Source organism: Anomaloglossus baeobatrachus, chromosome 3 (genome assembly GCF_048569485.1).
Source record: "Anomaloglossus baeobatrachus isolate aAnoBae1 chromosome 3, aAnoBae1.hap1, whole genome shotgun sequence".
In the NCBI taxonomy this organism is placed as follows: domain Eukaryota; kingdom Metazoa; phylum Chordata; class Amphibia; order Anura; family Aromobatidae; genus Anomaloglossus; species Anomaloglossus baeobatrachus.
In genome coordinates, this window is record NC_134355.1 from 640,022,971 (window position 1) to 640,050,154 (window position 27,184).

Below are 27,184 nucleotides of genomic sequence, written 5' to 3' on the forward strand. Positions count from 1 at the left end.
CCCAGAACAGATTGTTCTCGTAAACTAAGGTTCCACTGTATTGGATTATTGCTGCTGGTATGCAAATAAGATACCAGAAGCACGTTTGAAAATAACGACTGTCCTCGGGAGGCCTACATAAAGGAGGCCTCCAGTGACCCTTCATATCCTTTCCTGAAGATAGTATTCTGTACACGAGCTGAAGAAAAGCTCAAGGATCCACTTTGTGTCCATGTCCTCGGTCATATGCACATTCCGCAGCAGACAGGTATCTGTTACTTTAGGAAGTAAGATTAAGCAAACTGAAACGCGTCCAAAACGTCCATGAAATATTCGTTCATTCATTCACCTGTTTGCATTTCCAGTTTGAGAACTTTGAGCAGCCCGGATTCCCCTCCACATGCGATGTAACCCTGGTCCTTGTTCCATGAAATGCATTTTAACCGGATGTTGTTAGGAATGGCAATCTAAAAGAAAAACACAAAGGAGAATTAACAAAAAAATAAACAACACAAAACATAGTAAGATATTGGACGCCCCGAAAAGGGACCCCATTGAATATGCACTGGGTCACATCGTGACTGCTGCAGCCAATCATAGATTCCTCTTTGCTTTTACACATAGATGAAGCAATCCAGAAAACTTATTTTGTGAGAAATTTTATTTTTTTTTGTTTTTGTTTTAAAGTTTTGAAGTATAAATATGTTTATGGGTAAAGGACTCATCCACTTCCACATTTTTTTTTTTTTTTTAAATGTTAAAAAAGGGTTAAGATTAGGGATGATCGAATATCCTAATATTCACTTTGCTGAATCCGGCGAATACGTCACCGCTATTCGACTATTCGCGAATATTCAACGCTCAATGTAAGTCTATGGGAAACCAGAATAATTTCACGTCGGACCTAATGGCGAACTGTGATGACTGAGGAAAAGGCAGAAATAGTATGGGCTCAGTTTCTCTCTCGACCTCTCTCTCTCTCTCTCTCTCTCTACCAACCTCTCTCTCTCAACCTCTCTCTCTCTCAACCTCTCTCTCTCTCTCTCAACCTCTCTCTCTCTCAACCTCTCTCTCTCTCTCAACCTCTCTCTCTCTCAACCTCTCTCTCTCTCTCAACCGCTCTCTCTCTCAACCTCTCTCTCTCTCTCTCTCAACCTCTCTCTCTCTCAACCTCTCTCTCTCAACCTCTCTCTCTCTCTCTCAACCTCTCTCTCTCTCAACCTCTCTCTCAACCTCTCTCTCAACCTCTCTCTCTCTCTCAACCTCTCGCTCAACCTCTCTCTCTCAACCTCTCTCTTTCTCTCTCAACCTCTCTCTCAACCTCTCTCTCTCAACCTCTCTCTCTCAACCTCTCTCTCAACCTCTCTCTCTCAACCTCTCAACCTCTCTCAACCTCTCTCTCTCTCAACCTCTCTCTCTCTCAACCTCTCTCTCTCTCTCAACCTCTCTCTCTCTCTCTCTCTCAACCTTTCTCTCTCTCTACCTCTCTCTCTCTCAACCTCGTGTGGATTACGCCGCACCTGGAGGCTGGAAAACAAGCGCCTTGCAGTAAATGAAACTGAAAGTATCAGATCGGATGTTGTTTTATTCGTCGGATACCGAATGGTGCGAATAGCCTGTTATCCGTCGGATACCGAATAGAGGCGAATACATTCGCTCATCCATAGTTAAGATATCAAAAAGATGATTTTGGGTGTTCACCGTAATATCACTTTCTTGGAGCCTTCTTTGGGGGACACAGATAACCATGGGTGTATGCTGGTGCCACTAGGAGGCTGACACAGTGCAAAATAAGTTAGCTCCTCCCCAGCAGGCTACACGCGTCACCCTCCAAGTGGCACTGAGTTATTCAGCAACAGAGAAAGAAGTAACACGAAGGAAAAAATTTACTTGAGGCCATGAAGTTAACCAAACACAACTCAACACAAAAGCAGATGTGGTGTCCCCCAATAAAGGCTCCAAGAAAAAAAAGATTTTACAATGAATACCCCAAAACGTCTTTTCTCTACTGCTTTCTTGGTGGGCACAGGAAACCATGGGACGTCCTAAAAAAGTCCGAATGGTAGGAAGATAGTACACACAAGTCTGGGCTTGGGCCACTGCAACTTGGAGGACCCTTCTACCAAGTTGAGAATCTGACGAGGTTTATATGTTAATCCTGTAGAAGGTATGAATAGAAGACCAAATAGCAGTTTTGCAGAGCTGCAAGATAGAAGCCTGGAGTGGAGTGAGCCATAATCTAGAGTGTGGAGACTCTATCCTTAATCTGATAAGCTTCCAGAATGGCAGAACGGATTTGATAGGCAATGGTGGCTCTGGAAGCAGGAAGGCCTTTGCGATGACCATCGGGAATCACAAAAAGATAACACTAGTCAACAGCAAAATTGGTTCAGATATGAAAACAGTTGGACTTAACTAATTTTGGGGTGGTGAAAACGAAAATGATGCTTAAATTTTGAAATTGGCTCTAGTTTTTATGATACAGGGGTGCATCGATATTTCTCACAGCCTTTGATACAACGCGAGGCAAGGAATCATCAGCCTTGCGTCATCAGTTTTGTACCATCCAACTCACTAATGGATTGCTTCATCAATATTGCATCATCTACTAATGAATTGAGTCATCGGTATTTCATCATCTGTAAATGACCAATGGTAGATGCCAAAGAAAGATGTGTCAATTCTAATTAAACACAACTGTATAAAAGGCGCATGTTCTCCCTCTATCAGTCACACAGCATTTTCAGTGATTAACTGATATCATCGTTCAGCTCTTCAGTGATGCCTCGGATTTGCGTTAATAAAGCAGATAATTTCTGCTATATCTGTGGTGAGGTAACTTTTGAGTCACAAAAGCGTAACTTGACTCGTATGGTTAAGAAAGTCTACAACCTGTAGTTTGGTTGCAAAATAGGAAATCAGGCCAAGGATCAGGATCAGTGCCTCTGTGGTAACTTAACGGTGGTTGCCCTCGGGCTTGGTCTCCAGGTTGGTTACACAAAGTGCTGTTGTTTCCTATGTGAATGGGACAGTCGAGCAAGACAAGAACACTACTAGTAAAGAGACTGGCTCCTCAGAAATGCACTGCAGCCGGGGACTAAACATGTCCTTCATCCAGCACTTGTCGGACCACAGAAAATTCTGTTACCTCCATTGCATATCAAGTTGGGTCTCATGAAGAACTTCATAAAGGCAATGGACAAAAATGCAGAAGTATTCAAGTATCTCATTTGTAAATTTCCAAGGTTGAGTAAAGCAAAGATAAAAGAAGTCTTCATTGGTCCTCTGCAAGATGAGGAGTTTCACCGTTTACTGCGTGGCAAGGAAAAGGCTGCATGGGTAGCATTGCAGATAGTGGTAACAAATTTCCTTGGAAACACCAAGTCAGACAACTATAAAGAGCTGGTAGAAAATCTTCTTCAGGCGTATCATAATCTTGGCTGCAACATGTCATTAAAGATTCATCTCTTGCCTTCGCATCTAGACTTTTTTGCACCAAACTGCGGAGCAGTGAGTGACAAGCGCGGTGAGAGATTTCACCAGGAAATTGCGACTATGGAAAAAAGATATCAGGGTAATTGGAACCCTTCGATGCTTGCAGACCACTGTTGTACAATCACCAGAGATATAATCCAATGTTTGAATACAAGAGAAAACTAAAAAGGAGCCGAGTATCCAGTGACTAAAGGCCCCGTCACACTAAGCAACATCGCTAGCAACATCGCTGCTAACGAACAACTTTTGTGACGTTGCTAGCGATGTTGCTGTGTGTGACATCCAGCAACAACCTGGCCCCTGCTGTGAGGTCGTTGGTTGTTGCTGAATGTCCTGGGCCATTTTTTAGTTGTTGCTGTCCCGCTGTGAAGCACAGATCGCTGTGTGTGACAGCGAGACAGCAACAACTAAATGTGCAGGCAGCAGGAGCCGGCTTCTGCAGAGGCTGGTAACCAATGTAAACATCGGGTAACCAAGAAGCCCTGTCCTTGGTTACCCGATATTTACCTTTGTTACCAGCCTCCTCCGCTCTCACTGTCAGTGCCGGCTCCTGCTCTGTGCACATGTAGCTGCAGCACACATCGGGTTAATTAACCCGATGTGTGCTGTAACTAGGAGAGCAAGGAGCCAGCGCTCAGTGTGCACTGCTCCCTGCTCTCTGCACGTGTAGCTCCGTGCGGTGGTAACCAAGGTAAATATCGGGTTGGTTACCCGATATTTACCTTAGTTACCAAGCGCAGCATCTTCCACGCGGCGCTGGGGGCTGGTCACTGGTTGCTGGTGAGCTCACCAGCAACTTGTGTAGCGACGCTCCAGCGATCCCTGCCAGGTCAGGTTGCTGGTGGGATCGCTGGAGCGTCGCAGTGTGACATCTCACCAGCAACCTCCTAGCAACTTACCAGCGATCCCTATCGTTGTTGGGATCGCTGGTAAGTTGCTTAGTGTGACTGGACCTTAAGGACATATTTTGTACTGTGCAATAACATATATTAACAGACAGACGGGGAATGAGACAGACGGGGAATGAGACAGACGGGGAATGAGACAGACGGGGAATGAGACAGACGGGGAATGAGACAGACGGGGAAAGAGACAGACGGGGAAAGAGACAGACGGGGAAAGAGACAGACGGGGAAAGAGACAGACGGGGAAAGAGACAGACGGGGAAAGAGACAGACGGGGAAAGAGACAGACGGGGAAAGAGACAGAGAGAGACAGACAGACACAGAGATAGAGAGAGACAGACAGACACAGAGATAGAGAGACAGAAACAGAGATAAAGACAGACAGACAGACATGGATAGAGACAGAGACACACATGGATAGAGACAGAGAAAGACAGAGACAAACTCACAGCTCTAGACAGACACACAGAGACAGACACAGAGACAGACACAGAGACAGACACAGAGACAGACACAGAGACAGACAGACAGAGACAGACAAAGACAGACAGAGACAAACAGAGACTGGGAGAGAGACAGAGAGACAGTTACTATCCCGGGCAACGCCGGGTACTACAGTTAGCATATAATTTTTATTGGGTTTTTAACATAACAGTCAATAGATTTAAAAATTCAAGCAGTGCATATACGAGCAAAAAAAAAGTGTACAACTCTGTCAAAATGGACAAACTGCGAATTAACCTGCATCAATCTCAAATTTACCCAACGAACCACTGAGCTTTACCATGTGGTACCATTCAGAATCCTTAAAGGGTGCGACTATGTAAGTTCTCTCTTCCGGAGAACAATATTTTTCTATGAATGCCTTCCAAGTTTTGAAATATTTAGGTATCACTTCTTTTCTTTTTTCGGCATCTCGTCTCTCCAAATGTAATAAATGCTTCAATTGCTCCAAAATTTCATTGAGCAAAATGGAAGTTGGGTCTAGCCAATGTTTAAGTAATAGCCTTTTTAAGATGAAGAGCACCACATGGAGGAGGCGAGGTACAAAGTGACGACCACTCATGCTCTCATCATTTTCAGACCAGTAATGGATCAATGCCAAGGTATTCGTTAGAGGGCCTGAGGGACCAAATAGATTCAATACAATTGGTAATGTCTTCCCAAAATTCTATTGACCGAGGGCACGACCATAGTCCATGTAACAAATCAGTGGAGGGAGTTTTTCACTTTGGGCATTGAGTGATCCTATCCGGTTTTAAAGGGGATGCCGGTAGATCGAAAGCATAGATGGCTCTATGCATAATTTTATATGGACTCTCCCTCCACTGTTCGTTAAGAACATGCTTTCTTAGAACATTCCACCCATCCCTGATTTTAGTCCCTACGTCAGTCCCTTGGTCAGTAAGCTGTTTCTCCCACTGTTTAAAAAATGTGTCCAGGTGTATGTCTAGCACAGGGGTGGGGAACCTCCGGCCCGGGGGCCGTATGCGGCCCGCGATGACATTTAATGCGGCCCCCGGGCACATTCCAGGTTACCCCAGTGCTTGAGCGGCACTCGTGCTTTTGCCAGCCGCCGGCCCTTTAAAATCCCAGTGCGTTCTGGGTAGATGCTAGAATGTACGGGCTATTTCCAGATCCTGATTGCAGCCCGTACTAGAATGTACGGGCTCTTTTCGGGACCTGACTACAGCCCATACATTCTAGACTGAACCCGGGACTGTGCTCGAGTGCTGAGGGTTTACCTTGAGGGCGGGGTAAACAGCGCGCTGTGCTCCAGTCACAGCAGAAGAGGTGCAGCTGATGCTTCCCTGCTGTACATGCCTCCCGGACCTTTGCTGTGTGACTCCTCCTCCCCTTGTACTGTGAGTATGCAACCCATCACTGCGCCCCCATCCAGTACTGTGTGTACCCCCTAGTACTGTGTGTAGCCCCAAGTGTTGTGTACCCCCTAGTACTGTGTGTAACCCCTCAGTGCTGTGTAATCTGTGCAGCCTCCTAGTGCTGTCAATGCTGCCACATAGTGCTCTCCATGCTGCCTTCTAGTGCTGTCACTGTCAGTGCTCTTTGTGCTGCCACCTAGTGCTTTTTGTGCTGCCACCTAGTGCTTTTTGTGCTGCCACCTAGTGCTCTTTGTGCTGCCACCTAGTGCTCTTTGTGCTGCCACCTAGTGCTTTTTGTGCTGCCACCTAGTGCTTTTTGTGCTGCCACCTAGTGCTTTTTGTGCTGCCACCTAGTGCTTTTTGTGCTGCCACCTAGTACTCTGTGCTGCCACCTAGTGCTCTTTGTGCTGCCACCTAGTGCTCTTTGTGCTGCCACCTAGTGCTTTTTGTGCTGCCACGTAGTGCTTTTTGTGCTGCCACCTAGTGCTTTTTGTGCTGCCACCTAGTGCTTTTTGTGCTGCCACCTAGTGCTTTTTGTGCTGCCACCTAGTGCTCTCTGTGCTGCCACCTAGTGCTCTCTGTGCTGCCAACTGGTGATCTCTGTGCTGCCAACTGGTGATCTCTGTGCTGCCAGCTAGTGCTGTCCGTTGTGCCGGCCACCTAGTGCTGTCCGTTGTGCCGGCCACCTAGTGCTGTCCGTTGTGCCGGCCACCTAGTGCTGTCCGTTGTGCCGGCCACCTAGTGCTGTCCGTTGTGCCGGCCACCTAGTGCTGTCCGTTGTGCCGGCCACCTAGTGCTGTCCGTTGTGCCGGCCACCTAGTGCTGTCCGTTGTGCCGGCCACCTAGTGCTGTCCGTTGTGCCGGCCACCTAGTACTGTCCGTTGTGCCGGCCACCTAGTGCTGTCCGTTGTGCCGGCCACCTAGTGCTGTCCGTTGTGCCGGCCACCTAGTGCTGTCCGTTGTGCCGGCCACCTAGTGCTGTCCGATGTGCCGGCCACCTAGTGCTGTCCATGCTCCGCATCTCCTGTGATGTATATGCCTCAGCGTCTCCAGACCAAGACCTGGAAAAGCAGTTGTGGGAAACAAAATGATCAATATCACCGAACATCACAGCCGCTCCAGCCACCACATTAGGGGTGAGTTAATTAATTGTTTGACCAAATATAGCCTGGTCGTTTTCAAGTTGATAACTGGGTGCGGCCCCAGAAGGTTGGTAGAAAATTCCAAATGGCCCCCGGCAGTAAAAAGGTTCCCCACCCCTGGTCTAGCAGATCCTCTCTCATTATACTGTATAGGGATGAAATTGAAGAGGCCACATACGAAGACAGAAGACAATCAAAGCTATTCCTGCCTATTTCCTGACTGATATCTTTTAATACGTTCATGAAAGAATATTGTATTTGCTCCTATGAATAACTTGGTTGGGGCAAAGGCCGTATCTGTCGATTATTTCCTCCCTCTTTAACCATCTCGGCTCTGAATTGTGCAGGAGATGTCCAACACTTTGTATCCCTCTCCCCTCCATTCCTGGAATAGTTTGTTTTCCTTGCCTTATCTAAACTCAGGATTGTTCCATAACGGCAGGTGTCTTCAAATTCTAAAAGACAACTTATACAGTGCCTTGCGAAAGTATTCAGGCCCCCTTGAATTTTTCAACCTTTTCCCACATTTCAGGCTTCAAACATAAAGATAAAAATGTAAATTTTATGGTGAAGAATCAACAAGTGGGACACAATTGTGAAGTTGAACAATATTTATTGCTTATTTTAAACTTTTATAAAAAATAATAAACTGAGAATTGGGGCGTGCAATATTATTCATCCCCTTTAACCCCTTAACAACCACGGGCAGTAAAATTACGTCCTAGCGGTCATAACGTTACTGCCCGCGGTCTGCCGGCAGCAGCATGCCGCGATCGGCGCACATCTCAGCTGATTTTCACAGCTGAGATATGTGCCTGCTAGGCACGAGCAGAATCGTTATCTGCTCATGCCATTTAACCCCTGTAATGGCGCTGTCAATATGTGACAGCGCCATTATAAACGCGATCGCGGTAAAGTTTTACTTACCGCTTGATACCGGAAGTCACGTGACATGATCACGTGACTTCCGGTGGTTGTCATGGTAGCACAGTCATGTGATGACTCCTGTGCTAGACATGAACCACTTTCACTTTCGCTTTGTACGGAGGCCAGGGAAGCAGGAAGTGCACGTATCTGATATTTAGAGCTGTGTAGCTGTGATCAGCAGATAGATAAGAGCGATCAGATTGCTGATCGCTATAGCCCCCTAAGGGGACTAGCAAAATAAAAAAAAAAAAGTAAAAAAAAAAGTTTTAAAAAAAAAACCTAAAAAGTTCAAATCACCCCCCTTTCGCCCCATTGAAAATTAAAGGGTTAAAAAAATTAAAAATATACACACATTTGGTATCGCCGCGTTCAGAAATGCCCGATCTATCAAAATATAAAATCAATTAATCTGATCAGTAAACGGCGTAGCGGCAAAAAATTCCAACCGCCAAAATGACGGGTTTTTTTGTCGCCACAACTTTTGCGCAAAATGCAATAACAGGCGATCAAAACGTAGCATCTGCGCACAAATGGTACCGTTAAAATTGTCAGCTCGAGTCGCAAAAAATAAGCCGTCACTGAGCCATAGATCCCGAAAAATAAGAACGCTACGGGTCACGGAATATGGCGTAAAACGTGCGCCACTTTTTTCAGACAAACTTCCGAATTTTTTTTTTAATCCCTTATATAAAAGTAAACCTATACATGTTTGGTGTCTACGAACTCGCACTGACCTGAGGCATCACACCCACACATCAATTTTACCATACAGTGAACACAGTGAATAAAATATCTCAAAAACAATAGTGCTATCGCACTTTTTTTTGCAATTTTTCTGCATTTGGAATTATTTTGTCGTTTTCCAGTACACTATATGGTAAAACCTATGGTTTCATTTAAAAGTACAACTTGTCCCGCAAAAAATGAGCCCTCACATGACCATATTGACTGAAAAATTAAAAAAAGTTAAGTCTCTCAGAAAAAGAATGGCGAAAAAAAACGGAAAGCGAAAAATCGGCCGGTCGTGAAGGGGTTAAGTTAATACTTTGTAGCGCCATCCTTTGCTGCAATTACAGCTGCAAGTCGGTTGGGGTATGTCTATCAGTTTTGCACATCGAGAGGCTGAAATTCTTGCCCATTCTTCCTTTGCAAACAGCTGGAGCTGAGTGAGGTTGGATGGAGAGCGTTTGCGAACAGCAGTTTTCAGCTCTTTCCACAGATTCTCGATTGGGTTCAGGTCTGGACTGTGACTTGGCCATTCTAACACCTGGATACATTTATTTGTGAACCATTCCATTGTAGATTTTGCTTTATGTTTGGGATCATTGTCTTGTTGGAAGACAAATCTCCGTCCCAGTCTCAGGTCTTTTTAAGACTCCAACAGGTTTTCTTCAAGAATGGTCCTGTATTTGGCTCCATCCATCTTCTCATCAATTTTAACCATCTTCTCTATCCCTGCTGAAGAAAAGCAGGCCCAAACCATGATGCTGCCGCAATCATGTTTGACAGTGGGGATGGTGTGTTCAGGGTGATGAGTTTTGTTGCTATTACGCAAAACATATAGTTTGGAATTGTGCCCAAAAGTTCGATTTTAGTTCCATGTGACCAGAGCACCTTCTTCCACATGTTTGGTGTCTCCCAGGTGCCTTGTGGCAAACTTTAAAGGATACTTTTTATGGATATCTTTGAGAAATGGCTTTCTCCTTGCCACTCTTCCATAAAGGACAGATTTGTGCAGTGTACAATTGATTGTTGTCCTATGCACAGACTCTCCCACCTCAGCTGTAGATCTCTGCAGTTCATCCAGAGTGATCATGGGCCTCTTGGCTGCATCTCTGATCAGTCTTCTCCTTGTTTGAGATGAAAGTTTGGATGGACGGCCGGGTCTTGGTAGATTTGCAGTGGTATGATACTCCTTCCATTTCAATATGATCGCTTGCATAGTGCTTATTGGGATGTTTAAAGTTGGGAAATCTTTTTAGAACCAAATCAAGCTTTAAACTTCTCCACAACAGTATCACTGACCTGCCTGTTGTGTTCCTTGGTCTTCATGTTGTTATCTGTGCTTTAAACAAAATACAGAGACTATCACAAAGCAGGTGCATTTATACGAGACTTGATAACACACAGGTGGATTATATTTATCATCATCAGTCATTTAGGACAACATTGGATCATTCAGATATCATCAATGAACTTCTGTAGTGTGTTTACTGCACTGAAAGTAAAGGGGATGAATAATATTGCACGCCCCAATTTTCAGTTATTTATTTTTTATAAAAGTTTAAAATAAGCAATAAATTTCGTTCAACTTCACAACTGTGTCCCACTTGTTGTTGATTCTTCACGATAAAATTTAAAATTTTTTATCTTTATGTTTGAAGCCTGAAATGTGGGAAAAGGTTGAAATATTCAAGTGGGCCGACTACTTTCGTAAGGCACTATATTTCTTCCTCAATATTCTTCAGGACGCAATAGTATCTTTAAATAGGGTGGACCGTTTTAAATGGGGGGGGTAACTTCGACTGGCTACAATGAAGTAAGGCTTTTAAGTTCCAAGTCTTTTTCTAGCAGAGTTGCGGAGTGACGACTGGAATCATGCATCCAATCTGACAGATGTGTAGATAGGCATACTAAATTATACCCTCTAATATTCGGAAAATTGATGCCTCCTACGATTTTTGTGGCCATCAGCTTTTGAAGATGAATGCATGCCCGCCGACCCCTCCAAATAAATCGCGTGAATGCCTTATTCAGACTGTTAATGTCTACATGTTTTAAAAGGAGAGGGAGTGTTTGAAGATGGTATAGCAAACATGAGACACACATCATCTTGATAAGATGGATTCTCCCCATGACATTTAGGGGCGAGTCCTTCCAATGATCAAGATCTTCAATTAATTATACGGGACAGAAGAGGTGAGTAGTTCAGATAGTAGAGAGAAGAGGGGGTCTTACCAATTTTTATTCCCAAATAGGTGATTTGCGAGTTAGAAATTGTAACCTGACAGTTTGCAAGATATAAATTGTCATGCTTGTACCACGATCCCAGGGCCAGCAATTCACATTTTGTAGGATTTATCTTAAAGCTGGAATACTTTCCAAATTGCCCTAACACGGTTACAATTTTTGGTACTTGTGATTGAGGGTTGGATAAAAAGAGTAATACGTCATCCGCAAAAAAAAAAAAAACAACTTTCGAATAAATACTTATTCCTTGGTATGACTGAGGGTCTGTCAGTACTCTCCCCAAAGTTTCCAAAGCCAAATTGAACAAAAAGGGAGAAAGGGGGCACCCCGGTCTTGTACACATGTGCAGTTTTCTACTTGTAGAAGTAATAACTACATGTTATAATTATTTATTAAATTTACGTAACAGTAAAACGCAAACTCTTCGATTTCATGGAAACTACAGCCAAATAACAGTTTTCGTTGCCATATTTGAATTCAGCGCATCAAAAATCATTAAGAAATGGCTAATTTGATTTCTGAACCAGACAATTTTTGAAATGTTGTTGCCTGGTGTAATCCGCGAGTCTGAAAGCTTCCGTCCTGGAGAGGTAAAGGCGTACTGCACTCACAAGGTCCAGCCTGTTTAGTGACCGTGTGAGGGTAGGCCTGGGCTATAGGCCGTTTGTCCAGATGTAATAAGATGATCTGTGTGTGTAAATAATCAAAGCTTAGATGTCGTTGCATAATTATCTGTATGTCTGTATGACAATCGCATAGACGCCATTATAACTTTAAGATGTGTGATCAGGAATGTGTTAACTAAATAATCAAGCCAAAATGAACGATGAACAAAGAGGTATTCATAACACATTGGTTCTCACCAGCTGGGATGTGAAGCTAGGGCTTTATCTTTACTCCTTGTTCCCGTCACAAGGTCAAATGTTGAATTGTATAACTGTGACTGTTTTACAATATACGAGTTAGAGGAGCATTGAGCCTCTCCCGGATAGAAAAACGTCTCTGTGTGGTCATTTTTCCTCATACATACATCTGCGCAGATTTGATTTGGACTCCGACTCTGTGACCCTAACGAGGGACCCCATTTGTGATCTTCCCGAATTTCCCAACCTTGATAACAGCTCACGAAAATGAGCGCAAAACGGACTAAACAAAGGGAGTACGAGGTCTTTGTTAAAGTGAAACAAGGAAACCACCTTAAGATGAATGGATTATATCAGACACGACTACTTTGTCCTCATGGAGCACCAGGTAGGGAGGATGGCAAGAAAGAGCGACAAGTTCGGAAACTCGTCTGCTCAAGGTGATGGCTACAAGAAAGGAAATCTTCCAGGATAGAAAGGATATGGAGGCTTTTCATAATGGTTCAAATGAGGACACCTGAAGGAAGAACATCCAAAACAATGTTGAGGTCCCAAGGCTTTACCGGCGGCCAGTAAGGAGGAACTGAATATGTGAACCCATGAAGAGAGGCTCTGATCTGAAGGTTAGATGCTAGATTCTTCAGAATACTGCGAGACGCAAGGCCTATGCAAGCAGCTGCATCTAGTGAAGCCGACAGGAGGTATTTTCCTGCATAGGTGATCTGGTTCCGTACTTCAGCATTTGTAGCGCATGAAATGTTACCCTGGCAAAGGAGCTTAGCACAGGTCAAAACCAACTTGGATGCTCACATAGAGGCGAGAGACAGAACAGAGGCCGATCCCAGAGCCTCGAATGAAGATTTTGCTAAAGCCTATGTGTGCCTGTCGAAAGGGTCCTTGAGCGAGGTCCCGTCAGAGAGTGGAAGAATGGTGTTCATGGAACGCCAGGAGACTGGGGGATTCACAAAAAGAGACTACAAGTGCAGCTCAATAAATTATATCATCAAAAAGTTAATTTATTCAGTATACAAAAAGGGAAACACATATATTATAAAAAGTCATTACACATAGAGTGATCTACTTCAAGTGTTCATTTCTGTTAATGTTGATGATTATGACTTACAGCCAATGAAAACCCAGAAGTCATTATCTCCGAAAATTAGATATCACACGGATTACATCAGTGTGTGGTCTGTGTGACATCAGTGCTGCCAGAGAAAAATGGACTTGTCTCCGTGAGGAACACACAGACACGCCACAAGGACACATGTTCGTGAAAAAACACCTATGTGTGCGCAGAACGATTAATTTTAATGGGTCTGCGTTTGTCTGTGATCCCGGTACATATGAAAACAGAGGTCATATGCACCGGAATCACTGATGTGTGAAGGGAGATCTTGAGGGTCTGATTAACCCCTTCAGCCCCCGGGCACTTTCCGTTTTTGCGTTTTTGTTTTTTGCTCCCCTTCTTCCGAGAGGCGTAACTTTTTTATTTTTCCATCAATCTTGCCATATGAGGGCTTGTTTTTTGCGGGACGAGTTGTACTTTTAAATGAAACCATAAGTTTTACCATATAGTGTACTGGAAAACGGCAAAAAAATTCCAAGTGCGGAAAAATTGCAAAAAAAGTGGGATTGTACAATAGTTTTTGGGATATTTTATTCACCGTGTTCACTATATGGTAAAACTGATGTGTGGGTATGATGCCTCAGGTCGGTGCGAGTTTATAGACACCAAACATGTATAGGTTTACTTGTATCTAAGGGGTTAAAAAAAATTCACAAGCTTGTCCGAAAAACGTGGCGCACGTTTTGCGCCATTTTCCAAAACCCGTAGCGTTCTCATTTTTCAGGATCTGAGGCTCAGTGATGGCTTATTTTTTGCGTCTTGACCTGACGTTCTTAACGGTACCATTTTTGCGCAGATGCTACGTTTTGATCGCCTGTTATTGCATTTTGCGCAAAATTTGCGGCGACCAAAAAACGTAATTTTGGCGTTTGGAATTTTTTTGACGCTACGCCGTTTACTGATCAGATTCATTGATTTTATATTTTGATAGATCGGGCATTTCTGAACGCGGCGATACCAAATATGTGTGTATTTTTTATTTTTTTAACCCTTTAATTTTCAATGGGGTGAAAGGGGGGTGATTTGAACTTTTAGGTTTTTTTATTTTTTTTTAATTTTTTAAAACTTTTTTTTTTACTTTTTTTTTTTATTTTACTAGTCCCCCTAGGGGGCTATAGCGATCAGCAATCCGATCGCTTTGCACTATCTGCAGATCTCAGCTACAGAGCTGAGAACTGCAGATTTGCTGCTTCACTTTCAATGCCGGCTGTATTCCGGCATTGAGAGGAAGTGACTCATGTTAGCCACAGGCGTCATCACATGACCCTGTGCTACCATGGCAACCGCCGAAAGTCACGTGATCATGTCACGTGACTTCCGGCGGGGTAAGTCACTGTAATGGCGGCGCCCATATACATATCGCTGCCAAGACTTTGGCAGCGAAATGTAAGGGGTTAATGGCCGCGGGTGGAAGCGATTCCACCCGCGGCTAGCAGGCACACATATCAGCTGTTGATAACAGCTGATATGTGCGCGTTTCGCCGCCGCCCGCCGGCGGCAGGGGGCGGGGCTTACCGGGACACGATCCATGACGTATCTAGTACGTCATGGGTCGTTAAGGGGTTAAAGCCCAACTCCAACATTTATTTTTAATTGCACCTTTGTAGTGATGCTTTAAATCTACCGTATTTTTCGGACTATAAGACGCACTTTTTCCCCCCAAATGGTGGGGAAAGTGGGGGTGCGTCTTATAGTCTGAATGTAGGGCATGGCTGCGGGGAATGAGGGTGCTGCGATGGAGCGGGTCATCAGGGGTATGAGCGGGCTGCAGCAGCGCCTGCCGTGACCACGTGGGCCCGCTCATTTCATATGCATGCATCCTCCTCACATCATCTCTCAGCGCTGAAGCTGGCGCTGACATGTGGGCGGGATGATGGGCGCGGGATGCACGCATACTAAACAGCCGGCCCGCATGATCACCCCTGGCAACTACAGCTTGGAGTGATCATGGGTGGCTATATTGACTGCCCCCCGCACATCATCAGCGCAGGGGGCAGTGAATAAGTATACTCACCGGTCACTTCCCTGCAGCATCGCTCGTCCTCCTGTCTGCCGGCTGCGGCTGTGTGTGGACACGTGCGCATAGCGATGACGTCATCGATGTGCGCACTGCTAGTCTCCACACACAGCCCCGGCCGACACAAACAGGAGGACGAGCGATGCTGCAGGGATCGTGGCCAGCTCCACACAGGTCAGCGGTGCTGCTGCTGGCAAAGACGGGGGGAGGAGGAGCGATGCTACGTGGAGCGAGAAAAGGTGAGTATGAACATTTATTTTTTGAGTGCCACAGGATGCGGCCATATGCCAGGATGTGGGTATATGGCATAATGCGGCCATATGCCAGGATGGGGTATATAGCAGGATGCAGCCAAATGCCAGGATGGGGTATATAGCAGGATGCGGCCATATGCCAGGATGGTGTCTATAGCAGGATGCGGCCATACACCAGGATGGGGTATATAGCATGATGCAGCCATACGCCAGGATGGGATATATAGCATGATACGGCCATATGCCAGGAGGGGTATATAGCATGATGCAGCCATATGCCAGGATGGGGTATATAGAATGATGCGGCCATATGCCAGGATGGGGTATATAGCAGGATGTGGCCATATGCCAGGATGGGGTATATACAGTGCCTACAAGTAGTATTCAACCCCCTGCAGATTTAGCAGGTTTGATAAGATGCAAATAAGTTAGAGCCTGCAAACTTCAAACAAGAGCAGGATTTATTAACAGATGCATAAATCTTACAAACCAACAAGTTATGTTGCTCAGTTAAATTTTAATAAATTTTCAACATAAAAGTGTGGGTCCATTATTATTCAACCCCTAGGTTTAATATTTTGTGGAATAACCCTTGTTTGCAATTATAGCTAATAATCGTCTTTGATAAGACCTGATCAGGCCGGCACAGGTCTCTGGAGTTATCTTGGCCCACTTCTCCATGCAGATCTTCTTCAAGTTATCTAGGTTCTTTGGGTGTCTCATGTGGACTTTAATCTTGAGCTCCTTCCACAAGTTTTCAATTGGGTTAAGGTCAGGAGACTGACTAGGCCACTGCAACACCTTGATTTTTTTCCCTCTTGAACCAGGCCTTGGTTTTCTTGGCTGTGTGCTTTGGGTCGTTGTCTTGTTGGAAGATGAAATGACGACCCATCTTAAGATCCTTGATGGAGGAGCGGAGGTTCTTGGCCAAAATCTCCAGGTAGGCCGTGCTATCCATCTTCCCATGGATGCGGACCAGATGGCCAGGCCCCTTGGCTGAGAAACAGCCCCACAGCATGATGCTGCCACCACCATGCTTGATTGTAGGGATGGTATTCTTGGGGTCGTATGCAGTGCCATCCAGTCTCCAAACGTCACGTGTGTGGTTGGCACCAAAGATCTCGATCTTGGTCTCATCAGACCAGAGAACCTTGAACCAGTCTGTCTCAGAGTCCTCCAAGTGATCATGAGCAAACTGTAGACGAGCCTTGACATGACGCTTTGAAAGTAAAGGTACCTTACGGGCTCGTCTGGAACGGAGACCATTGCGGTGGAGTACGTTACTTATGGTATTGACTGAAACCAATGTCCCCACTGCCATGAGATCTTCACGGAGCTCCTTCCTTGTTGTCCTTGGGTTAGCCTTGACTCTTCGGACAAGCCTGGCCTCGGCACGGGTGGAAACTTTCAAAGGCTGTCCAGGCCGTGGAAGGCTAACAGTAGTTCCATAAGCCTTCCACTTCCGGATGATGCTCCCAACAGTGGAGACAGGTAGGCGCAACAACTCCTTGGAAAGGGTTTTGTACCCCTTGCCAGCCTTGTGACCCTCCACGATCTTGTCTCTGATGGCCTTGGAATGTTCCTTTGTCTTTCCCATGTTGACCAAGTATGAGTGCTGTTCACAAGTTTGGGGAGGGTCTTAATTAGTCAGAAAAGGCTGGAAAAAGAGATAATTAATCCAAACATGTGAAGTTCATTGTTCTTTGTGCCTGAAATACTTCTTAATACTTTAGGGGAACCAAACAGAATTCTTGTGGTTTGAGGGGTTGAATAATAAATGACCCTCTGAATAAACTTATCACAATTAAAAAAAAAAAAATAAAAAAAGAAATAACATTCTTTTTTGCTGCAGTGCATTTCACACTTCCAGGCTGATCTACAGTCCGAATGTCACAATGCCAAGTTAATTCCGAATGTGTAAACCTGCTAAATCTGCAGGGGGTTGAATACTACTTGTAGGCACTGTAGCATGATGCGGCCATATGCCAGGATGGGGTATATAGCAGGATGTGGCCATATGCCAGGATGGGGTATATAGCATGATGCGGCCATATGCCAGGATGGGTATATAGCATGATGCAGCAATATGCCAGAATGGGGTATATAGCATGATGTGGCCATATGCCAGGAGGGGTATATAGCATGATGCGGTCATATGCCAGGATAGGGAAATAGCAGGATGGGAGCAAATACCAGGATGGGGGCTTTACCAGGATGAGGGACATATACTGTATATACAAGGCAGGAGGATCATTACCAGGATGGGGTACCTTACTAGAGAATTTGGGGACTTTAACAGTGTCAGCAGCAGATCCTCGCCCCATAACAGTGTGTCATGACCACATTTTTTGCTTATAATTTTATTTTCCTATTTTCCTTCTCTAAAACCAGGGTGCGTCTTATGGTTCAAAAAATACGGTAAGTCCCCTGAGCCTGGTCTTCCGCTGCCTTCATGCTTTTCCAATGGCACTCCGGTCGGTCTGTGCTGAAAAGTGACCTAAAAACCGTTGTAATGGTGCTTTAACAGCTAAGATCAGACCATTTACCATGCCCAAAACTTGAAAATCTGTTCAGAGTCCAGATCAGAATCTGATTCTGAACGGAGGTCTCACTCTTGAACCGCCGATTTGTCAGAGGAAGGAGAATGAGAGAAGGTCGCTTGTGGCAAACTTTAAACAACACTTTTTATGGATATCTTTGAGAAATGGCTTTCTCCTTGCCACTCTTCCATAAAGGCCAGATTTGTGCAGTGTACGACTTATTGTTGTCCTATGGACAGACTCTCCCACCTCAGCTGTAGATCTCTGCAGTTCATCCAGAGTGATCATGGGCCTCTTGGTTGCATCTCTGATCAGTCTTCTCCTTGTTTAAGATTACATTTTTGAGGAACGGCCGAGTCTTGGTAGATTTGCAGTGTTATGATATTCCTTTCATTTCAATATGATCGCTTGCACAGTGCTTCTTGGGATGTTTAAAGTTTTGGAAATCTTTTTGTAACCAAATCCGGCTTTAAACTTCACAACAGTATCACGGACCTGCCTGTTGTGTTCCTTGGTCTTCATGATGCTCTCTGTGCTTTAAACAGAACACTGAGACTATCACAGAGCAGGTGCATTTATACGGAGACTAGATTACACACAGGTGGCTTAGGCTAAGTTCACATTTCCGTTGTTTTGCATCAGTCACATGTGTTGCTTGACGTATGTGACTGATGCGTTGTACAACGGATGACAACGGATGACAAAGAAAAGAATTTCCTTGTCGGACTCCGTTGTGTGCGGGGGGCGGAGTTCGGGGGGTGGAGCTGAGGACGTCAGTGCCGCAGTCTGCATGGCTGGGGACAGGTGAGTGATTGTGTGTGTGTCTACATGCGTGTGTACATGCGGAGTGCGGGAAAGGGCGGAGCGCGAGGGGGCGGAGCCGAGCGGGGCCGTGGAGCTGAGGACGTCAGTGCTGCGGGGACTGCAGGGCTGGGGACAAGTGTGAGTGTGTGTGTGTGTGTGAGTGTACACATGCGGAGTGCGGGAGGGGGCGGAGCCGAGTGGGGAAGTGTCGGCCTCCTTGCACACTGTATCCAGGGTAAATATCGGGTAACTAAAAGCAAAGCACTTTTTGCTTGGTTACCCGATATTTATATTTGTATTTTTTTTTTATTTGACATGTCGACTATATCACATCCTGACTGTGACACCCTTGTTTTGCTAGCACTGATCATGGCGTTGATTAATAGCTACTGTTTTGCATTTTAACATTATTGCATACACTGTCTCTGGAAAAGAGGGAGAAAAAAGAGGAAGGAGGGGAGGGAGGGGGAATTTCACTAATTTAAAAAAAAAAAATTTTTTTTTTCACTAATTTAAAATAATTTCTACTGTTTTTGTGCCCGCTGTACTGTACATCAGAATTTTGTTCTGTTCTTGTAGGGATTGTGATTCTGTCCGCCTTTTGTATATTATTGTATTTTGAGAGATATGTGTATTAGACTGTGATGTTTAATACCCTTGAAGTCTTCACCTGCTTTTTGCGGCTACTAATTGTATACTTGCATTTGCATTTTAAATCACTCTGCTAATGCAGTACCCGCACCATTTGTGTTAAAAGGGCGGTGCTGCATGGCAGTTTGCACTGGACCCGTGGAAGCTAAGTTCTAACGAAACGGCATGCCGTCGTCCGGCGTTGTATGGCTTGTCTCACCCTCCCCACCGCTTGTACCTTCATGTTTCCCCTGCAATAAAGACGGAGTGATATGGTGATCATCTGGAGTACGACTTTCTTTCTCCTCTGGATTTATCTTGGTCTTCACCGCAAGTCTGCACCATGATCCCCTCCATGGCTCAGTAGGGCTCAAGTAGCTGAACGTGTAGTAACACGCGGAGTAGGTGGTGCACCGGGACTCTTACCTCTTTCATATATATATATATATATATATATATATATATATATATATATATATATATATATATATACAGTTAGGTCCAGAAATATTTGGACAGTGACACAATTTCCGCGAGTTGGGCTCTGCATGCCACCACATTGGATTTGAAATGAAACCTCTACAACAGAATTCAAGTGCAGATTGTAACGTTTAATTTGAAGGTTTGAACAAAAATATCTGATAGAAATTGTAGGAATTGTACACATTTCTTTACAAACACTCCACATTTTAGGAGGTCAAAAGTAATTGGACAAATAAACCAAACCCGAAAAAAAATCTTTAGTTTCAATATTTTGTTGCGAATCCTTTGGAGGCAATCACTGCCTTAAGTCTGGAACCCATGGACATCATCAAACGCTGGGTTTCCTCCTTCTTAATGCTTTGCCAGGCCTTTACAGCCGCAGCCTTCAGGTCTTGCTTGTTTGTGGGTCTTTCCGTCTTAAGTCTGGATTTGAGCAAGTGAAATGCATGCTCAATTGGGTTAAGATCTGGTGATTGACTTGGCAATTGCAGAATGTTCCACTTTTTTGCACTCATGAACTCCTGGGTAGCTTTGGCTGTATGCTTGGGGTCATTGCCCATCTGTACTATGAAGCGCCGTCCGATCAACTTTGCGGCATTTGGCTGAATCTGGGCTGAAAGTATATCCCGGTACACTTCAGAATTCATCCGGCTACTCTTGTCTGCTGTTATGTCATCAATAAACACAAGTGACCCAGTGCCATTGAAAGCCATGCATGCCCATGCCATCACGTTGCCTCCACCATGTTTTACAGAGGATGTGGTGTGCCTTGGATCATGTGCCGTTCCCTTTCTTCTCCAAACTTTTTTCTTCCCATCATTCTGGTACAGGTTGATCTTGGTCTCATCTGTCCATAGAATACTTTTCCAGAACTGAGCTGGCTTCATGAGGTGTTTTTCAGCAAATTTAACTCTGGCCTGTCTATTTTTGGAATTGATGAATGGTTTGCATCTAGATGTGAACCCTTTGTATTTACTTTCATGGAGTCTTCTCTTTACTGTTGACTTAGAGACAGATACACCTACTTCACTGAGAGTGTTCTGGACTTCAGTTGATGTTGTGAACGGGTTCTTCTTCACCAAAGAAAGTATGCGGCGATCATCCACCACTGTTGTCATCCGTGGACGCCCAGGCCTTTTTGAGTTCCCAAGCTCACCAGTCAATTCCTTTTTCCTCAGAATGTACCCGACTGTTGATTTTGCTACTCCAAGCATGTCTGCTATCTCTCTGATGGATTTTTTCTTTTTTTTCAGCCTCAGGATGTTCTGCTTCACCTCAATTGAGAGTTCCTTAGACCGCATGTTGTCTGGTCACAGCAACAGCTTCCAAATGCAAAACCACACACCTGTAATCAACCCCAGACCTTTTAACTACTTCATTGATTACAGGTTAACGAGGGAGACGCCTTCAGAGTTAATTGCAGCCCTTAGAGTCCCTTGTCCAATTACTTTTGGTCCCGTGAAAAAGAGGAGGCTATGCATTACAGAGCTATGATTCCTAAACCCTTCCTCCGATTTGGATGTGAAAACTCTCATATTCCAGCTGGGAGTGTGCACTTTCAGCCCATATTATATATATAATTGTATTTCTGAACATGTTTTTGTAAACAGCTAAAATAACAAAACTTGTGTCACTGTCCAAATATTTCTGGACCTAACTGTATATATATATATATATATATATATATATATATATATATATATATACACACACATATGCACAGTACAGACCAAACGTTTGGACACACTTTCTAATTCAAAGAGTTTTCTTTATTTTCGGCACTCTAAAAAGTGTAGATTCACATTGAAAACATCAAAACTATGAATTAACACATGTGGAATGAAATACTTGTGTGTGAAAAAAGTGTGAAACAATTGTTCTTCAAAGTAGCCACCTTTTGATTTGATTACTGCTTTGCACACTCTTGGCATTCTCTTGATGAGCTTCAAGAGGAAGTCACTGGAAATGGTTTTCCAACAGTCTTGAAGGAGTTCCCAGAGATGCTTAGCACTGCTTAGCCCTTTTGCCTTCACTCTGAGGTCCAGCTCACCCCAAACCATCTCGATTGGGTTCAGGTCTGGTGACTGTGGAGATCAGGTCATCAGGCGTAGCACCCCATCACTCTCCTTCTTAAGGTGGTGTCACACACAGCGACGACAACGACGTCGCTGCTACATCACCATTTTCTGTGACGTAGCAGCGACGTCCCGTCGCTGTCGCTGTGTGTGACATCCAGCAACGACATGGTCCCTGCTGAGAGGTCGCCGGTCGTTGCTGAATGTCCTGCTTCATTTTTTGCTTGTTGCTCTCCCGCTGTGACGCACACATCGCTGTGTGTGACAGCGAGAGAGCGACGAACTGAAGCGAGCAGGGAGCAGGGAGCCGGCGTCTGGCAGCTGCGGTAAGCTGTAACCACGGTACACATCGGGTAACCAAGGGAAGACCTTTCCTTGGTTACCCGATATTTACCTTCGTTACCAGCGTCCGCCGCTCTCACGCTGCCAGTCCCGGCTCCCTGTTCCCTGCACTCCTAGCCAGAGTACACATCGGGTTAATTACCCGATGTGTACTCCAGCTAAATGAGCAGGGAGCCGGGACTGGCAGCGTGAGAGTACACCGCTTAGCGCTGGCTCCCTGCACTCCTAGCCGGATTAAACATTAGGTAATTAACCCGATGTGTACTCTTGGTAGGAGTGCAGGGAACAGGGAGCCGGCACTGGCAGCGTGAGAGCGGCGGACGCTAGTAACTAAGGTAAATATCAGGTAACCAAGAGAAGTGCTTTCCTTGGTTACCCGATATTTACCTTAGTTACCAAGCGCAGCGTCGCTTCCATGCGTCGCTGCTGGCTTGGGGCTGTTCACTGGTCGCTGGTTAGATCTGCCTGTTTGACAGCTCACCAGCGACCATGTAACGACGCAGCAGCGATCCTGATAAGGTCAGGTCACCCGTCGTGATCGCTGCTGCGTCGCTATGTGTGACCCCAGCTTTAGTCAAATAGCCCTTACACAGCCTGGAGGTGTGTTTGGGGTCATTGTCCTGTTGAAAAATAAATGATGGTCCAACTAAATGCAAACCGGATGGAATAGCACACTGCTGCAAGATGCTGTGGTAGCCATGCTGGTTCATTATGCCTTCAATTTTGGATAAATCCCCCACAGCGTCACCAGCGAAGTACCCCCACACCATCACACTTCCTCCTCCATGCTTCACGGTGGGAACCAGCCATGTAGAGTCCATCCGTTCACCTTTTGTACAAAGACACGGAGGTTGCATCCAAAGATCTCAAATTTGGACTCATCAGACCAAAGCACAGATTTCCACTGGTCTAATGTCCATTCCTTGTGTTCTTTAGCCCAAACAAGTCTCTTCTGCTTCTTGCCTGTCCCTAGCAGTGGTTTCCTAGCAGCTATTTTACCATGAAGGCCTGCTGCACAAAGTCTCCTCTTAACAGTTGTTCTAGAGATGAGAAGGTGTGTCCAAACTTTTGGTCTGTACTGTGTATATGTATATATAACAGTAAATCTGTGTGTGGAGCTTGTTGAATACAAAAACCACCGTTTTCACCCAGTTTGAGTGAAATTTTGCACTGCTCGTCTTTAACACCAGACTAAAACTGCTGCGACCATTAATTAGAACTCGAAATCTCGCCCCCCACGAGATTTGGCCCCCATAGAAATAAAGGAGAAAATGAGTGTCTGTGTTGAATGCAAAACCACAGTTTTTTGATTTTTTTCTTTTTTAAATCTGTAACTATAGTAACAGCTATTATCAACCAGTGCACATGTAACTGGGGCCTCATTTATGAAAACTGCCTCACGATAAGATCGCTCTGGTTGTCTATAGCAACCACAGTTCACCTTTCAGTATTGAAGTTGAAGAGGTGAAGTGAAAGCTGAGCTTTATTTTTGTCAAAAATCACAGCTGTCACTAAACCCTGTATTAGTAATGGATAGGGGTCTATGAGTCTATTAATTTGAGGGTGCCAACAATTTCATTCAGCACATTTTTGGGAGTTTTGTGTGAAATTCTGTCCAATTTGACTTTTTTCAGCTTTTTTTGTGCTGTTCCTATACTCACAATGGAAATAAATGTGTGTGTAACAAAATATGTGCAACTGCAATCATTTTCTTGAACAAATACTTGATTTTCTGGAACAATTTCAGGGGTGCCAACACTTTCAGTCATGAGTGTAGATAACACAGGATACTTCATACCCTCTGAATGCGGGATGGTCCTCATTGGGGTACGCCTTGTCGCGGTGGGATGGCTTTTACGCTTTTTAATCAATACCAGGCTGTACTAAGAACCCAAAGGTTACTTTCACACCTTAGTTTTTTTCCATCAGGCACAATCCGGAAAAAAAAACGGATAAAACGGATCTGGCGCCGGATCCATTTTATCCCCATTGATTTGTATCAGTGCCGGATTGTGCCTAATGGCCTTGCGTTGCATCCGGCTTTTGCCGGATCCATCGTAATTGGCTAATGCGGCGGCCAGATGGAACGTCTCTTGTAAAGTTTTTTGTCTGTGACAAAAAAACGCATCGCGCCGGATCCGGTACGATTTACAACGATTTACTTACGGCGTAAGGCTGCTTTCACACATCCGTTTTTTCCTGTGCGGCACAATCCGGCGCTTTGCAGAAAAACCGCAACTGGTTTTTTTTTTCCGCCGGTTGCGTTTTTTTTTGCATACTTACATTAGTGCCGTATGGGCTTGCGTTCGGTCCAGTTTTTGCCGCATGCGCCAGATTTAGCCGATGCGGAGGCCGGATGGAACGTTGCCTGGCACGTTTTTTTGTCTGGCAAAAAAAAAAACGCATTGCGCCGCATCCGGACGATGCGGCGCAATTTGCCATGCATGCCTATGGACGCCGCATGCGATTTTTTTCCACTGCGCATGCCCAGTAGCCTGCCACAAGCGGCAAAAACCGGACGGGCCACATGTCAAAAACTTATGCAAAGGATGCGGTATTGTCGCCGCATCCATTGCAGAGGTTTTAGAGCCGGATTGGCCAGCTCTGCTAAAACCGGAGGTGTGAAATCAGCCTAATGCGGCAAAAAAACGGATGTGGCCGCCAGATCCATTTTTGTAAACTGAGCATGCTCCAATTTATTGAAAAAAAACTGATCCAGCAAAAAAATGGACGAAACGAATGCAAAAACGGATGCGCCGGATCCGTTTTTTGACGGATTCAATATACCTGATCCATCAAAAAACGGATCCGGCGCATCCGTTTTTGCATCCGTTTCATCCGTGTTTTTTTTTGCTGGATCTGTTTTTTTACAATAAATTGGAGCATGCTCAGTTTAAAACAACGGATCTGGCGGCCGCATCCATTTTTTGATGCATTACGTCGGATCCAGCGTCCATAGGCTTCCATTGTAAATCACGCCATATCGCGACGGATCCGGCGCTATGTGGTTTTTTTGTCAGAGACAAAAAACGTTCCATCCGGCCGTCGCATTAGCGAATTACGACGGATCCGGCAAGAGCTAGATGCAACGCAATGCCATCAGACACAATCTGGCGCTAATACAAATCTATGGGGATAAAACAGATCCGGCGCCGGACCCGTTTTATCAGTTTTTTTCCGGATTGTGACTGATGGAAAAAAACTGATGTGTGAAAGTAACCATAGGCTGCTTTCACACATGTGGTTTTTCGCCGTCAGGCACAATCCTGCGAAATGCGGATAAAACTGATCCGACGCCGGATCCGTTTTATTCCCCATTAACTTGCATTAGCGCCGATTGTTTTGAATGGCCTTGCGTTGCATGTGGCGTCCGCCGAATATGGCGAAATTTGTGCTCCCGGAAAGGACGCAGCATGCGGCGTTTTTTGTCTCCGGCAAAAAACTGGACCACACCGTCCAGCATGTTGTATAATGGAATCCTATGGGCGCTGGATCCGTCGTCATCCGGCATATGACAGAATCCAATGACAGGTCCGGCAAAAAAAATATGCTCAGTATCACAACGGATCCGGCAAAAAACGGAAGGAAGGTATTGAAAAAAACTGATGCGACGGATCCGTTTTGTTCGCCGAATCCGGCGCATCACTTTTTCCACCGGATCGTGCCTGACGCCGAAAAACGGATGTGTGAAACCAGCCTAAGGAGCAAAAAATAAAAGGGGTCATGAAGCCCCCACTGTCTATATAGTATCACTGTGCTGAGACCCCTTTATTCAGGTGCTCGATAAACAGCCAATGGCAGCCATATTGTTCTCATACAGAGGTGATTATAGGGAGGTATTGATATCACTCTCCTGCCAATAACATCCCCGGAGCCTGAAGAACTACAACCTCCAGCAAAACTGCATGTAAACAGCGAATACAAAACAGCTGTTTCTGCCGCCATTCTCCCCCGTGCCGCACTCACCTTTTTACTCAGGTAAATAAACATCCTGCCGGTGTCTGCGGCCGGTACACGGTGGAGAATCCGGAGCCGCCGCCGCCACCGTAACTAAGATGCCAAATTCTCCCGTCTCTAGGCAACCAAGATCCGCGGCCATCAGTATTAACGTCACTTCCGGTTCGCAGCCTGAAGCAGCGGCCACTAGAGGTCAAAATGTATTTTGTAACTGTCGCCGATGTGGCACATGAGCGGCCATGTTTCTGGAGACCAAGTGGTTATATTCATGCAAAAAAACACTATAAAATGCTGCCCCTATATACACTGCAGTCTCACAGCGCCCAAATAAAAGTGTCTCATTACCAGTGTCATGTAAATGTATCAAGAACATGCTCAAGGCACAGTTTGAATCACATTCATTTCTATCCACCATCATATCCTTTTTGACGACTTTAGGCAGTAAACACACACTGCTCGGATGTTGCATTGTTTTCCCATTCCTTTTAAGATGTGTTCACACTGCTGCTATTTGCAATCAGTTTTTTTTTGCTCTGTAAACACCTAAAAAAATCTAGAAAAATGATTGAGAGGATGAAAATTCTCATTTCTATGGAAAAACGACTTGCTGCTCTTGTGTCCAGATTTTTAAAACACATCAAGCACATAAAGGAGATAACATGCAGGGTTGTGTAGGAGGTACGCCAAACATCCAACTCCAACTCCGACTCCTCAATTTCCCTGATTCTGACTCCGACTATCTCATACAGTTGAAACCAGCAGTTTCCCTCCGCTCTCTATAAAGACACA

At 45.0% G+C, this 27,184-nt stretch overlaps 1 protein-coding gene across 1 annotated transcript in view; it reads right to left on the reverse strand.

Moving 5' to 3' along the window:
* The window catches only part of WDR35 (WD repeat domain 35), a 262,917-nt gene extending 236,365 nt beyond the window's left edge, over positions 1–26,552 (reverse strand). Inside the window, exons 1-2 of the mRNA XM_075341137.1 lie at positions 26,405–26,552; positions 329–446 (exon numbers count right to left, since the gene is read on the reverse strand). Coding sequence (XP_075197252.1) covers positions 329–446; positions 26,405–26,428 — 142 coding nt within the window. The 5' untranslated portion in view covers positions 26,429–26,552. The remainder of the gene's footprint in view (positions 1–328; positions 447–26,404) is intronic.
* Between the last annotated feature and the right edge of the window lie 632 nt (positions 26,553–27,184).